A 14,657-nucleotide genomic window follows, 5' to 3' on the forward strand; every position below is an offset into this window, starting at 1 on the left:
CAAGGTTTCTTATATGATGGCATCTCTTTCAATCATTCTCTCATGTTTGCGTAAAATCTCTCTCCAATTGTTGGTATCGATTGAGTTTGAACCGCAGATTCATTGCACGCGCGCTCTTTTTGTCTTCAGAGCCAAGCCATTTTTAAAGCCATCTTCAAGCCATCTTCACGCCATTCTCCATCTGATATAAACTCGTAGTTGTCCTCGTAGACCAGTTTCAGCTCCTCTTCAGGTTTCCGAGAGTTTTCAGCCTTTGCGGCTACACAATCTGCTTGGGATATGAGGGACGGAAAGTCAATAACATCCTGCAAACTCATTTTCAGGCCCATTCTCGCGCATGCCGAAACCATTCGCGCTGCGGCAATCGAGTCACCGCCAACATCAAAGAAGGAATCCTCGGGCTTGATTTCTCCATCGAGACCGAGAACGGATCTCCAGATGGATTTCAATTCTTCCATGATTGATATAGTAGCCAAGGAGGGCGCTCGACCTCCAGACGATGTGGACAGCTGACCTGGCGCAGGGCTCACCTGGGAACGGCTTTGTTTGGTCCTGATCGATGGATAGAGTCCAGAAAGGGACGCAACGCCCGCACCTGGGTCATTGTTGATCAGTTTCAAGACGCGAATAAACGATTGCATCAAGATCTCAGCGTCACTCGTGTCCAGAGTTTCTTCCGAGTATCTCAAGAGAAAACGAGCGGTCCCATCCACAGTAGGCCATGCCGTCAGCCAGCACGCACCACTCTGCAGCACCCCTCCTCCATAGACCGCACTTCCAAGTTTTTTCCAATCCGAACCCGCCAATATTTGATCCCCTTCTTCCCGGCCTGGGATGTTCTGAAACTGGAAGATGGAGTTGAAACCTGCTGTAGCAGCCGGCCAAGGCGACTGTGCTGCAATCCGATCGAATGGTGTTGCTTCAAATGGAATAGTGGCAATGGTTTGATCGTGCGCTTCTTTCAAGAGATTGCTGAAACTCTCAGTTTTACCAATGCGTACTCTAAACGGTATAACGTTCAGGCATGGTCCCACCACCTCCTGTGCGCCTTCAAAGGCAGCGTACCGCCCGGACACTAGATTACCAAAGGTAATGTCAGACGACTGCGACATTTGCGATAGAGCAATTGCCCAAGCAACTTTGAGCATTACCGGGTAGCTGCTGGTCCCAGAATTATTGAACTCGAATGCAATAGTGTGTTTCGAGTCTCGCCGCATGACAGGTCGAGCGTTGCAGCCAACAGGCCTTACAATGCTAGTGAGGGTAGAACCCTTCAATCTCTCTCGCCAGAAGCAATCGGCCTCATCGCTACACAGAGACGTGGTGTGCTTGATGAAATCTCTGTATCTCGGTGGGCTTGAGTCTCCCCAGCTCTTCCCGCCATATGCCAAGCTGAGATCATTCAGTATTGTCGGCGTGCAGAAACCATCGTACTGAGCATGGGAAAGCCCGAGAGCAAGGACGCGTCTACCCGTGTCGGCGTCTATCAGCAGGCGGAATCTGGTCAGGACCTCGCCAAAGGAGACAGGGCGAGCGACATCTTTGTCAAGCTGCTCACACCAATCCGCTGGGCAGAAGCTCGAGAACAGGACTTTAAAGTTGGGAGCCAGCTTTTGGACGGCTTGATGACATTCATGTCCAACCAGGTAAAAACTTGTTCGAAGGATCTGATGACGCATTGCAACGGTGGCGCAAGCTTCTCGAACCTTGAGAATAGATGATTGACCGACGTCGATGAAAAACCAGCAGTAATAGGCCCGGCACCATTTTTGGCCCTCAATGAGGTAGCTGAGCTGTAGATGCGAGGCAGGATATACATCTTCGACCCCGGCTTCTATTCCTGGGGCTGGTATCATCTCTCCCTTTCGGCTAGCATCAGTGATGCCATTCACAGTTGTCGCCAGACACCGCTGTCCATTGGTCCCATTGGTCATGTCTTGGTCGCTTGCCACAGAATCATCGCGCTCCCAGGCATATTCAGTGTTCTTGTCAGAAAGTTTGCCTGCCATGAGTTTTAGAGTCTTTGTGCCAAAAATGTCCTGCGCGGTGACTTGTATGCCTTTGGTCTTGAGCAAAGAGATGAGCATAATAGTTCTGAGAGAATCTCCGCCTACTGCAAAAAAGTCATCATGCAACTCAAAAGTTGCGTCGTCTTTTCTGCTCAAAACCTGTTTCCAAGCACTTTCCAGTACCTTTTCTGCAGCTGTCTTGATGTTTGTTTCATCGCTTTTGCGGGCTGCATTAGAGGCTTGTAGATACTTCATGATCTGTGCTGGTGGCAGTGCCTCGGCGGCTGACACGAGTCGTTTCTTGTCCGTCTTGCCAGCTGCATTCAGCGGCCATGAAGGTACTGGTATCCATAGCTTCGGAATCATGTACTGTGGCAGATGATGTTGCAGATCGTGTGATGCACTCAGCGTCGCCTGCCTGAACGTCTCTGATGGAGAAGTGAACAAGTCGGAGGAGATCGCTTTGCAGTCAGAGAACTGAAGAAAGGCGGCGAGAATGTCGTGGCCGCTATGTTTGAGTTTTGCAACTGCAACATGTCTGACTTTTGATAATGAAGAACATGATTTCATCCGGTATTCGATTTCTCCAACCTCTATCCTCAAGCCATTGAGCTTGATTTGGCCGTCGTCCTTTCTGCCCAATATCTCCACGTTCCCATCGAAATCGAATCGAGCAAGATCCCCTGTTTTATATATAATCTGATCCTCCTGGCTTGCGATCCAGTGCACATTCCTGATGAATGCGGCATTCGTTTTATCTGCGTCATTGAGGTATCCTCTGGCCAGCGTCGGTCCAGAAACGACCAGTTCTCCGACAGAGCCTATCGGCACCAGATGCTCGTGATCTTCTTCGTCGACAATCCATAGGTAGCCGCCTAAGCGCTTCCCCACATGGCCGGGTGGCTTCTCGGGGCTGATCTCCCCGATTGCGCAGCTGATAGCGGCTTCTGTTGGCCCGTAGCTGTTGACGAATACCTCCAAAGGTGGCTCGCGATGACTCCAACGCTCTATCAATGCTTGGTCTGCCATCTCACCTGCAAGGGTCAGAGCAGTAAGCATGGGCAAAGCGGCAGGGTTGAGTAAGTGAGCAACAGTTGGAGTCAGATCGACAAAGTTGATTCTCATCCTCGCGAAAACCTCTTGAAGATCGCCCATGCGATCCTGTTCGGAAGGGATGCAAACGCAGCCACCATACGCCAGGACTGCAAAAATGTCCAGCACACTGGCATCGAAGGTATAGGAGCTGAATTGAAGAGCTCGAGTCTTGTTTCCACGCTGATCGTGTTGGTACCTTTTGCCATGCTCCAGAATACTTACGCTTGCAGCGCCGTGTTCCATCACCACCCCCTTGGGCTGCCCTGTGCTTCCTGATGTGAAGATGACGTAGGCTACATCTTTAGGCGTGACAGGTCGAGTACTTTGCTTTTCCTCAACTGGAATCGGTCCAATAAACGGAAATCCTGAGTCAAGAGATAGAGTTTTCACAGGGAACTTCTGCGTTTTGTTCTGCAACCTGGACACAATAACGACTTTCGCCTTGACCTCTTGAATGATGAAGTTTAACCGGGAGCTTGGATGAGACGTATCAAGTGGGACGTATGCAGCCCCAGCTTTGAGCACTCCCAACATCGCAACGATCATCGACACTGACTTCTCGAAACACAACGGCACGTAATCTCCGGGTCCAATTCTGTGTTTCACGACAAGAGCCTCTTTCAGCGCAATCGCTGCCTCATTGAGCTGCTGGTATGTCAGCCTTCCATCGTGGGCTTCAACAGCAAGGTCTTGTGGTTGACGGGCCGCAGAAAGCTCGACAAGTTCATGGAGACACAAATTCGTAGAACACTGGGGTGTGTCATTCCAACTCTGCAGCTTGGGAAATTCATGGTCCTCAGCTAGACTCCATATCGTAGACCGTAGAGTAGACAGGCTACTACTGTTCCCGTTCAATCGCCGAATCCACCAAGACAGTTGCCGAAGCATACCGTTTACTTCTTGTTCTTGTATCAATCTAGGGTCGTACAGTGTGTGCAGGGAGATTGTGTCTGTGAGGCTGTTCTGCCAGCATTGCGTCACCAAGCCGAAAGACTCCGCCATCATTGATTGGTCGTCCGATAAGCGTGTAAGCCCCAGAGGTAAAATGTCTTCTTCCAACTGCGAAGGCTGAACAACCAGAAGGTTGAGGGTTCGTGATGCCTCTCGAGCTTCCGCACTTACACTCTGAATTTGGCCGAGTCCATAGTATTCGTAGGGCAACATCGATATGGCTTGCTCATGTATCTGCGATAGGTACTCGGCTATAGATTGATTCATGTCAAACTCTACCACCACAGGCACGGTTGCGATAGTTGGCCCGGCCATTTTTTCGATCCCGGGAACTGGCGCACCACGTCCAGCCGTAGTAACTGCAAAGCAGGAATTCTTGGCTCGACCCGGCAGCTTGCTGCGCATTGCTAGCACAATGGCCCATGCAGCTCGAACTACAGTTGCAAATGTGAATGGGCAAGTACTGATCCATTTCAGCGATGCCTCAATTTTATGGCTCGAGGATGTCACAGGAATGTATTGTGAAGATGGTAGGGCTGGAAAATGCTCTCCGCGGAAGGCACTGGTGTTCGTTCTCCAAAACTCAATTGCTTCGTTCTCGCTTTGAGAGCATACATAGCTCACGTATTTCTTGAATGGAGGTCTGGTTGGAGGCGGTCGGGAATACTCATACGCGTACCGAAAGTCTTCCCAGAGCATGGCAGAAGAGTATCCATCGAAAACGGCGTGGTGTTTGAGCACTTCAAAGAACACAAGTCCTTGAGAATGTCGGATCCTATATCGAATAAGAGAACTGCCCATTGCCATTTCTGCATCAAATGTCGCGTTGCCCGCTGATTCGTTCCAATCATGGGAGGAATTGCAAACGACTTGCATATTGGTGAATTTGCCATCACTTAGGATTGAGCAAATTCGAGTTCTCATAATTGGATTCCTCCTGCTGACTAGATCCCATGCCGAGCAGAAGCGTTGCAAATCGATGTTTGGAGGAATCTGGAAGGTTTCACGAGCGACATACGCCTCAGGTATCCGAGCCGTGACGGCAATCAATGCTTCCATGGTCGGTGTACACGCATAAATATCTTCAATTTGAGACTCGTCAACTTGGCATACCTTCGCAGCGCTGGTCAGTACTGCTGAAGTGTGATTGACACTTGTGTCTCGAACGTGAGAGTTTTCGTCTCGATATGGGAGATTGTTGGGTGCCGAATTTTGCCGTTTTCCAATCAATGCAGCCAGATCACCAAATTTAGAGTGTCGAAGTATGTCAGCAACCTCTACTTTGTAGCCCACCTCTCGGCACATTGTAGCTAGCCTGATAGCTATCAGGGAGTCTCCCCCAAGAGCAACGAACTGACTATCCAAGTCGATTTGGCTGGGGTCCAAGGACCAGATTTGTGCCCAGAAACCCTGGAGAGTCTTCTCGATACTTGTCCGAGTCTCTCTTCTTTGCAGGTTTCGCGGCCGGTACATTGCCATCTCATCATCTGAGCATTCACTGAAAATACAGCGGAGTGCTCCGCGATCCATCCTTCCGGTCATGGCCAGAGGAACAGCGGAGATCGGCAGATAGAACAAAGGAGCCACATCAGGTGGAAAATGTTCAGAGATTCGATTCGAGGCCATCTTTAGGACATGTTCAATATGATCCGTCGTTTTTAGGCGTTTGCAACGTTGTCCCATTCCTGTCGTAGCAGCCAAGGCGACAAAGGCAACTAAGAACTCTGACGAAGTGTCGGACGGACCAAACTTCTCCACCATGGCAGAAACAATGCCCTCACATCGCTCAATTTCATTCTCAATATCTTTGAACTCGATAGGCATTCCATTCAGCTTCGGAGATTGTCCTTTCTTTGCAATGTGGTTGATTGATCCATCCGGATTCTGCCTCACAATATCACCAGTTGCGTAAAATCGACTTTCACCCGGCAATGCCCACGAAAATTCCCTCCCGTCGATAATCTCAGCTTGGGCCGTTTCATCGCGGCTGAGATAGCCACAAGCAAGGGTTGGACCCGATATGAGAAGCTCGCCCCTGCAGCCAACAGGAGCCAGGCGGCTAAAGTCCTCAGTGTCCACAACCCAGACGTGACTAGCCAACGGATGGCCAATATTGTTTGCATCTGTAGCAATTGTCATGTTCTCATTCATGGTTGCATGTAAACAAGACTCCGTGAGTCCATAAAGATTGACCAATCGAACATTGGGGCCCCAGCGCTCCAGGAGCGTTTGCGAAAACGGCTCACTTGACGTGTACAACGTTTTCAATGTTGGAACTCTCCACGGGGTCAGCAAGACGTTCGTAGTGATTGTTGGCGTGAGAAAAGCGAGCTGGATTTTGTTTTCGTTAATGTAGCCGCATATGTCCTGAGTCTGTTGCTCCTCTGTGGGGAGAAACAAGCATCCTCCGTGTAATAGAGTAACCCAGATCTCTAGGACACTGCTGCACGAGGTATGGGGGGAGAGTGATAGGGTCCTGCTGGCTTGGCTAAGCTCCACGCGTTTCGAAATTGAGTCGATAGTTGCTGATAATGCATTCTGGTCGAATATGACTCCGGTCGGCTTCCCTTCGTCGTCACTATAAATCAACATATCAATAATACATTAGCAGGGCGACTGAACAATTGCAACCTATCCAAAGATATTTTAAGAGCAATTTTGGAAGGTGATCAAAGCTTTGCACTATAAACTGCAATCATACCTAGAAAGTGCCACATAAGCAAGATCCGGCTGAATCGCAGCTTGTGGCGAATCTGAGATTAGCTCGGGGCCAACGTCATTTTGTATCGAACTATTCTTGGTTATTAACAGGCATCTCAAAACTGTAATCAACTGTCACTTACGGCAGAGCTGGGAATTTCTCTGGCATAATATCCTCAATTGTATAGCACATCACCTTGACTGAGTAGTTCAGCAGTTTCGAGTATTGTTCAGGTGCACAGAGAACGACGGTTACACCCAATTTGTCTCGGACCAGTTCCAGCTGAGTTTGGACCGAATCTTCTGCTAGTGGAATATAAGCAGCACCTGCTTTGAGAATGGCAAGCATACAGACGATGGCCACCGCACTCCTCGACATGAGAAGAGGGACGGCATTGCCTCTTCCGACTCCAAGCATTCCAAGTTTGATAGCAAGTTTAGAGGATAGCTTATCCAACTCCGCATATGTAAGCATAGCATCGCTGGCGTTGATTGCGTTCAACGATGACCATTTTCCTGCTCGTTCGGTAAACATGTCTCCAATACGGGCTGGGGCTGGTATCGGGCAAGATCCATTCCACATCTGTACTTGCTGTGTTCCTTGTGGACCAACAAGATCAAGGTGTTGAACTTGCTGGCGCGGTTTCGAGGTGAGCTCGGAAAGTAGACGAGCAAAGTTGTGCGATATCCAGGCAATTTCCTCTTTGGCAACTGCACGGTCATCGTACGTGATTGAGATCTCCAACCGATTACCTTGCGGTTGGCACACCACAGTAAGGCAATCGTCTTTGAAGAATCTGTCCTCCGTCGTTTGTGGTATAAGTATCTGGTTTCCTGTCATTTCAAACTCTGAAGGTAATAGTTGAACGACAAGCAATGAGTTAAATTGACACGCACTGTGTGCGCCAGAACTCAGCTTGCGTATATTTCGGTGGCCATACTGCTCCCACGGTATTGAGTCGACTATCGAAGCCTCAATCATTTCGAGATAACTGCTGACTTGTTCGCCATGCGGCGCGGATATCCGTCTAGGGACGGTCACAATCGTTGGTCCTACAATTGCATCAATGTTGTCGATGGGTGCAGAACGTCCTGTACGAACGCAGCCGAAAGTGACATTCTCGAGGCCAGTATATCGGCAGAGAAGAAGACCCCAGGCAGCCTCGGCCATCGTAGCTAACGAATGACGATCATGGATAGGCAGCTGCATGTCCATTGAATATTTTTGGTTCCCTTCGAAAGGCTCTCCCATCCTGACCTGGGGTAGAGCTGTCACAGACGAACCTTTAAGATACTGTCTCCAGAAGTTCTGAGCTTCAGGCGCTTTGTGAAGCTCCGTAACGTAATGTATAAATGAAGAGAATGCTGGAGGTAACTCTCTTGACACATCCGTGGCCAAATATTGATGCTTGATATCTGCAAGCACCAGATTCATTGACCAAGCGTCGTAAATAGTGTGATGCTGTGAAATGACCAGAAAAACGCCCGAAGTGCAGGACAACATGGCACAGCGAGACAATTTGTCTCCATAACCTGGAATGAGGGCCGCATCTTTTCTCAGATACTCTGCCAGGGTTTCATCCGTGACCTGGTCAATCTCAAGCTTTTCTTGCACAACCACCTGAACACTGCGATATTCATCGTCCAGTATGATGCGAGTACGTAAAATGGCATGCCTAGCCCAAACGGACTGGAGGGCAGTAATGAGAGTCTCGGATGAAGTCCCATCAGCCAGTTGAAAGACTTGCTGGTCGAAAAAGCCACCCGAGGACTTTGCCGATGAAATCATGAGGGCTTCCTGCATTGCCGTGCACGGGTACAGATCTAAAATCTGAGCCTCTTTCACTCCGCATTTCTCAGCAGCGACAGAAACATTGTGTTCGAGCCCCGGACTATTGACCATGCAGAAAGCTGGTAGCGCCTTGTGGTGTTTCCGTGCGAGGGAAGCTACCGCCGCAAGATCTCGAAGACGTGGGTGACGATAGACCTGCTGAACGGATATTTCCCAGCCATGCTTTCTCGCGGCGCTCACCAACTTGATAGAAGAAAATGAGTCGCCTCCTAGCGCGAAAAAGTCGACGTTTGTGTGATACTGCTGTTTGTTCCCGAAGATCTGACGAAATGAGGATTCGAGAGCAATCTCTGCTAAAGTGGCGGGGGGCTCTCCCGTGGGCTGCTTCTGGCCTTTGTTCACGCAAAAGAGTCCGGAGAAGCTCGGGAGTTCTTGCAATCTAGCCTTTAGTAACTTCAAGTCCACTTTGCCAGACGTTGTGCGTGGTATCCGTCTGATGGGAATAAAGAGCGTCGGGATGTATTGAACAGGAAGCAGATCTTGCAACTGAAGTTGGGCACGGCGACAACTTTCCCGGAAGGCCTGTGTCATTTCTTCAACAGCGATAATGTCTGAAGCAACCAAGTCTTCTGATTTGGCAGAGTTGATCGGTACAAACGCCGCTAGTTTTGCATTTGATTGTTCGTCTTGCAGCCATTGAACTGCGCAGGACGCGAAAATGCCTCCATGTTGCTGAAGTTGTTGTTCCGACTCGCCGGGCTCGACTCGGATTCCGTTCACCTTTACCATTTGATCATTGCGTCCCAAAAGGCAAATGCATCCATCAGCTGTGTACTTGCCGATATCACCAGTCAGGTAAACTCGAGATGTGGCCAGACCGACTGTCAAATGTGGCGCTTCGACGAACCGCCTTTCAGTAAGGCCAGGGTTATTCACATAACCGCGTGCCAAGGTTAGACCAGTAACAGCGATTTCTCCAACGCAACCGCGGGGGACAGAGTATATTGCACCTGTTGAGTCTCTTCGTACGATCCAGTGCCACGCCGCGACGTTCAGTCCAATATTGGTAGGGCTGACATCGAGCGAGATTGGATCGGTGATTGACGTCACTATTGAAGTTTCCGTCGACCCATAGGCGTTGAGAAGACGCACTCTTTGCGACCACTTTCGAATCAAGGAAGGTCTGATCATCTCACCTGCAGTGATCAGTATTTTCAAAGATCTGGCGTCGTCAGTGGATAGTAGATCCGCAATCGAAGGGGTCAAAAGAACTGATTCGATCGCCATCTCTCTCACAGTTGTCGAAAGGCGGTTGAGGCGGTTTTCCTCGGTCGGAATGCAGATACATGCCCCGGAGAGTAGAGTCACAAAAATATCGGCTAAGCTCAGATCGAAAATAAAGGAAGAGAATTGCAAGTGACGTGTGCCTGGCTTCATTGCAAAAACTCGTGCGATGTGGGCTACACTGGTACATAGAGCACGATGCTCAAGCTTGACTCCCTTCGGCAGTCCCTATATATATGTGCCTCAGTCAGTGGCGATATTCATAACCCAGAAAGATTTAAAGTATCTGCAATCGGGATTTCCATATATTCAGTACTCACAGTGCTGCCGGACGTATATAATATGCATGCCAGGTTGGTGCTCGAGACAGCCTTCACTACTCGGCGCTCGAGTGCCTTTACCTCGCCGTCATGTTGCGCCCGCAGTGACTCCTTCTTCCAACTGAATTCGGTGAGATCCACTACAGTGACTTCATCCATTGTTTCACGGTATTGTCCAGAAGCATCTGGAGAACACAGCAGCAAAACTGACGCTCCCGTTTCTTTGATGATATGTTGGACCCGCCTGATGGGCCAGTTTGAGTCGATGGGAACGTAAGCGCCGCCAGCTTTCAGCACAGCCAGGATCGTGATGATTGCCAGTGGAGACTTATTCAGCACCACAGGAACTATGGTCTCGGGAGCAATCGGATGGTGTAACTGAATATGGTTGCGCAACCTGTTCGAGAAGGCGTCCAGTTCCTGGTACGTGATCTGCTGATGTGTTCCCTGGTCATCGATTGCTACCCTATCCGCATACTCCAGATTGTTGAAACACAGCTCATGCAAGCATGAGTCCACCGAGGCTCCATGCCGTTTTGCCCAGTTCATGAATCGAAGCTGCTCATCCTGGCCTTCCAGTTTCACCTGCGATACAAGAAGTTCGTTGCGAGACGTCGATGTCTCGAGGTGCTTCAGAGCATGTCCAAGCTGACTGAGGAGTACACTCACATCCTCTTCGCAAAGGAAGGCAGAGTCAAAACTGCAATTGACCAATATCTTCCCGTCATACAGAATAAGTTCAAGGGTCAGTGGGACGGATTCCGCATGTCCAGAAGTCTGGCCGTGGACCTCTTCCCATAGCCCTTTCCCCGCAAAATTTTCATCTTCTGGTTGGACTATAACAAGGCAGCGAAAATCACATGCCCTCGCAGCCCCTTCACCGCATTGCCGTATCCGCTGGAGACCATAGTTCTGGTGGGGGATGATGTTGGTTATGTGGCTTTCGATGAGCTTCAAAAACGACTGCATCGTCGTACTGCCGGCGACTGTAGCCCTCAATGGAAAAATGGTAAATGCTGGGCCGATCATGTCGAATATACCATCCAAAGGAGAGTCTCGTCCTGTGAGAATGAGGCCGAACGTGACATCCTCACTGTCAGCATTTACACTCAGCAATAACGCCACAGAAGCATACAGCAGTGTCGCCTGGGTGACTCCAAAGGATGCTGCTGTTTCTTTAAATGAACCCGTAATTTCTAAGGAATGGTGTCCTGTGGCATGGACCTCGTGGTGGGTTTCCGGTGGCGAAGGCGGGAAGTGTAACTGCGTGCAAGCCTCCAAGTATTTGCTCCAGAATCTCGGAGAAGACTCTCGCTTGAGACTCTCATCTTCGATACGATGGCACATAAATTCTGCAAAAGAAAGTCTTCGCGGAGGTTGGGTGTCCTCCCCCACATACATGGCTCTCAGCCGGTTCAACATTAGCTGCAAAGACCAGCCATCAGTAAGGCTATGATGTATTTTCAAGAAAAACTTCCATCTTTGTAATTCATCATGCCATTTCACAAATCCACGGCAAAGATCATCGCCGAGCGACATGGAAGCTGCGAAGTATTCCTCCGACCAGCTGACTTCCCTGTGGCGGACCACAAGCTGCCATAGGCCATCTCGAGTCTCATCCCAAATTAAACGGCTCCGGAGTACTGGCTCGTCGGCAATCAGTGCTTCCCAGCTACTGCGAAAATTTTCGATTTTGATTTCCTTCAGCAGTGTCCAGCTGAATTCGCAGACATAAGTCCCTGGTGATTTCAGGTCCAACGACATCAGCCCAGTTTGGTACTGTGTAGTGCCGAAAATATCCTCAATATCTTCTACCCCAATTTGGCATACGGTTGATGCCTTTTGCATGAGAACTCCTAGAGGGAGATCAATTGGAATCGCGCTGAACGGACGATACACTGACTTTCGCGCCGTAGCCTGTTGATGCAAATGAGGCTCCAGGGCGCCAGCAAGCTGTTGGATGGTCTTGCTGGCGTAGATCTGAGGTATGTCAAGATCTATCCCTTGAGCTCGGGCCTTGGATATGAGCCTAATAACATCCAAGGAGTCCGCACCAAATTGTGTGAAGGAGACAGTTTTGTCGATGGTGGACATTGGACGATCAAGCACGTCTGCCCAGAGAGACAGGAGCTGTTTTTCCACAATATCGGGTGGGCTGCTTTGAACTTGGGCTGTACGGGACATTTCATTCAGATGTTGAATGTAATCATCATTCTCCAAGCCCTCTAGAAGCGACCGAAGCTTCACCCGATCAACTTTTCCACTCGAGGTGCGTGGAAACTCCTTTACAGCCCACCAGGAAGTAGGAAGCGCGTGTGTCGGCAACTTGGCGGCGGCAACATCTTGGCCTCTCCTGAGTGCTGAAGCACAAATGCCACAGGCACTCAGTATCTCTACCGAATCTCCCAAGCACTGGGCATTTTGTGGTTTGGAGTCGAGCTTTGTAGTTGAAGACAGGCGCAACGTAAAGAGACAGCAAACTCTTCCCTGCGAAGGCCCCGAGCGGGGAAAAACAACAATGCAGTTCTGAAAAGCTTCGCACGCCGTTATAGAACGTTCTATGTCGCTCAGGTCTGTTCGGATCCCGTGGATTTTTACCTGGCTGTCACGGCGACCCAGGTAACGCAAAGTGTGTCCTCCTCCGGGGCATGCTTCCATCTTCCCCATATCCCCAGTGCGGTAGTATCTAGTTCCATTCCGGAGGCATTCGCTCTTTGCGAGCTGTCCTTTGGATAGTTTCTCCGCAGAGACGTAGCCCCTAAAAAGGTGAGGCCCGGCCACGCAAATCTCACCAACATTTCCGCTAGCGACCTCATTTGACTCCCCAGGTTCGAGCAGACAGACTTCAAGCCCCGGAACAGCTTTTCCAATGCAAGCGGAATCGATTCGGTTTCCTCCTAGGTATTGAATGGTGCATACAAGCGTCTCTGTTGGGCCATAGGAGTTGAACAAACGCACTCGTGTCCTCCATCTGTTTGCAAGATTCTCGGATAATGCCTCCCCAGTGCTCGAAAGAGTTTCAAATTCCGGAACGCCCAACGGGTCAATCATGTCCAGAACTGTTGGTGTGATGTGAGCGTATGTTGCTCTTGAATTGCGCACAAAGACTGTCATGTCTGCTAGCATCGTCGACGGCGTTGCCATCACTAGGCAGCCACCACAAGCAATGCTCATAAAAACGTCGAGAGTAAATGCATCAAATGTTGGTGCTGAGAATTGAAGGGTCCGGGTTTTTGCCGTGAGGCCGAATTCGTTGACCATTCCCCAGACACAGTGCATCATAGCTCTGTGTTCTATTGCCACGCCCTTTGGTACCCCAGTTGACCCGGACGTGAACAAGATTTGACAAAGATCAGATGACTTTAGATCGCATGCTAGATTTGTGTCCGGATAGGCTAGAAAGTCGGCATCGTCAAGGACGTCGTCGAGAACAATCACAGGTGCCAAATCTTCGACGATGTGTCTTGCTGGCCCGAAACAGAGAGCTAATCTGGCACCGCAGGCGCTCAATATGCTGGAAATCCTGGCTGCAGGGGCATCTGTCGGAATTGGCACCCAGGCCATGCCGGCTTTTAGAATTGCAATGATAGAGACTATCAGTTGCGGGCTCTTTTCGAAGCATACTGCTATCACCTCCGAGTCTAGTGTTTTGCGTTCCTTGAGATACCGAGCCAGCCGATTTGCTTCTCTATTCAGCTTTCCAAATGTCATCTTTACGTCTGGGTAAAATTCGAGAGCGACATTTTCGGACAACCGCCGTGCCTGCTCCTCCAAAATCTCATGTAAAAGAAGATTGTTAGGGATTTGTTCGCCAGCCATTTTGATTGCTACCGGTGTTTGGTGAGCTCTGTGTGATGCCGAATTTTTGCTATATTCGCAGACCACAGCGAAATGAGTGCCAACGTCGGTCAATGAGCCAAGACGGCATTTATGGCTTGCGATGCGGCTCCCAAAGGCCAGTGCTCATGTCTTACTGCACCTTGAACTTCCAAGTGGAGGTCAATGAGACCTGTATTACCCTCAATATCCGATTTCTGGGCATCGGGAGTAGCAAAGAGTGTTGGTGCAGATGCTATTATCATGGACTGCACTGACACGAGAGAATTACCGCTTACTTATTGCGTCTTGAATGTATAGATGCATCATGACAATAGCATTTGGAATTGCAACGTTTTTTTTTCGGCAAACTACTGGCCGTCGAAAAAAATGATTTAATGTCGTCTACAATGCTATGGCGCGCGCTTGCCAATCCAAGAAGAAGAAAACCGGCTAACCTTTCTTTTTCCTGGGTTTTTTTATTCAAATATCCGATTGATCATGCTACAACCCCTTGCCGTGCAGTAGCGGCTCTGTGCCGCGAATGAGATGATGTTGTGAGACAGCTTTGTCACAACCACTCGGCACTGCATGCACAGTACAGATTATTGAAGTCACCATCAGGTAATGAGACAACCGCCTCACTCACAGACAGCCCCCTCTCCGATAACGCTGTACGTCTGACCCAAC

General features: G+C 49.6%; 1 protein-coding gene across 1 annotated transcript; it reads right to left on the reverse strand.

Annotated features, from left to right (window-relative positions):
- Positions 1-125: 125 nt before the first annotated feature.
- V2A60_008357 (uncharacterized protein) lies at positions 126-13,970 on the reverse strand (the record flags this gene model as incomplete). Its single annotated transcript, XM_083259630.1, has 4 exons — positions 126-3,211; positions 5,801-6,439; positions 7,653-9,743; positions 10,148-13,970. 4 exons carry the CDS (start codon positions 13,968-13,970, stop codon positions 126-128), a joined length of 9,639 nt encoding a protein of 3,212 aa, XP_083115756.1.
- Positions 13,971-14,657: the final 687 nt, after the last annotated feature.

This window comes from Cordyceps javanica, chromosome 5 (genome assembly GCF_051103115.1).
Source record: "Cordyceps javanica chromosome 5, complete sequence".
NCBI lineage: Eukaryota > Fungi > Ascomycota > Sordariomycetes > Hypocreales > Cordycipitaceae > Cordyceps > Cordyceps javanica.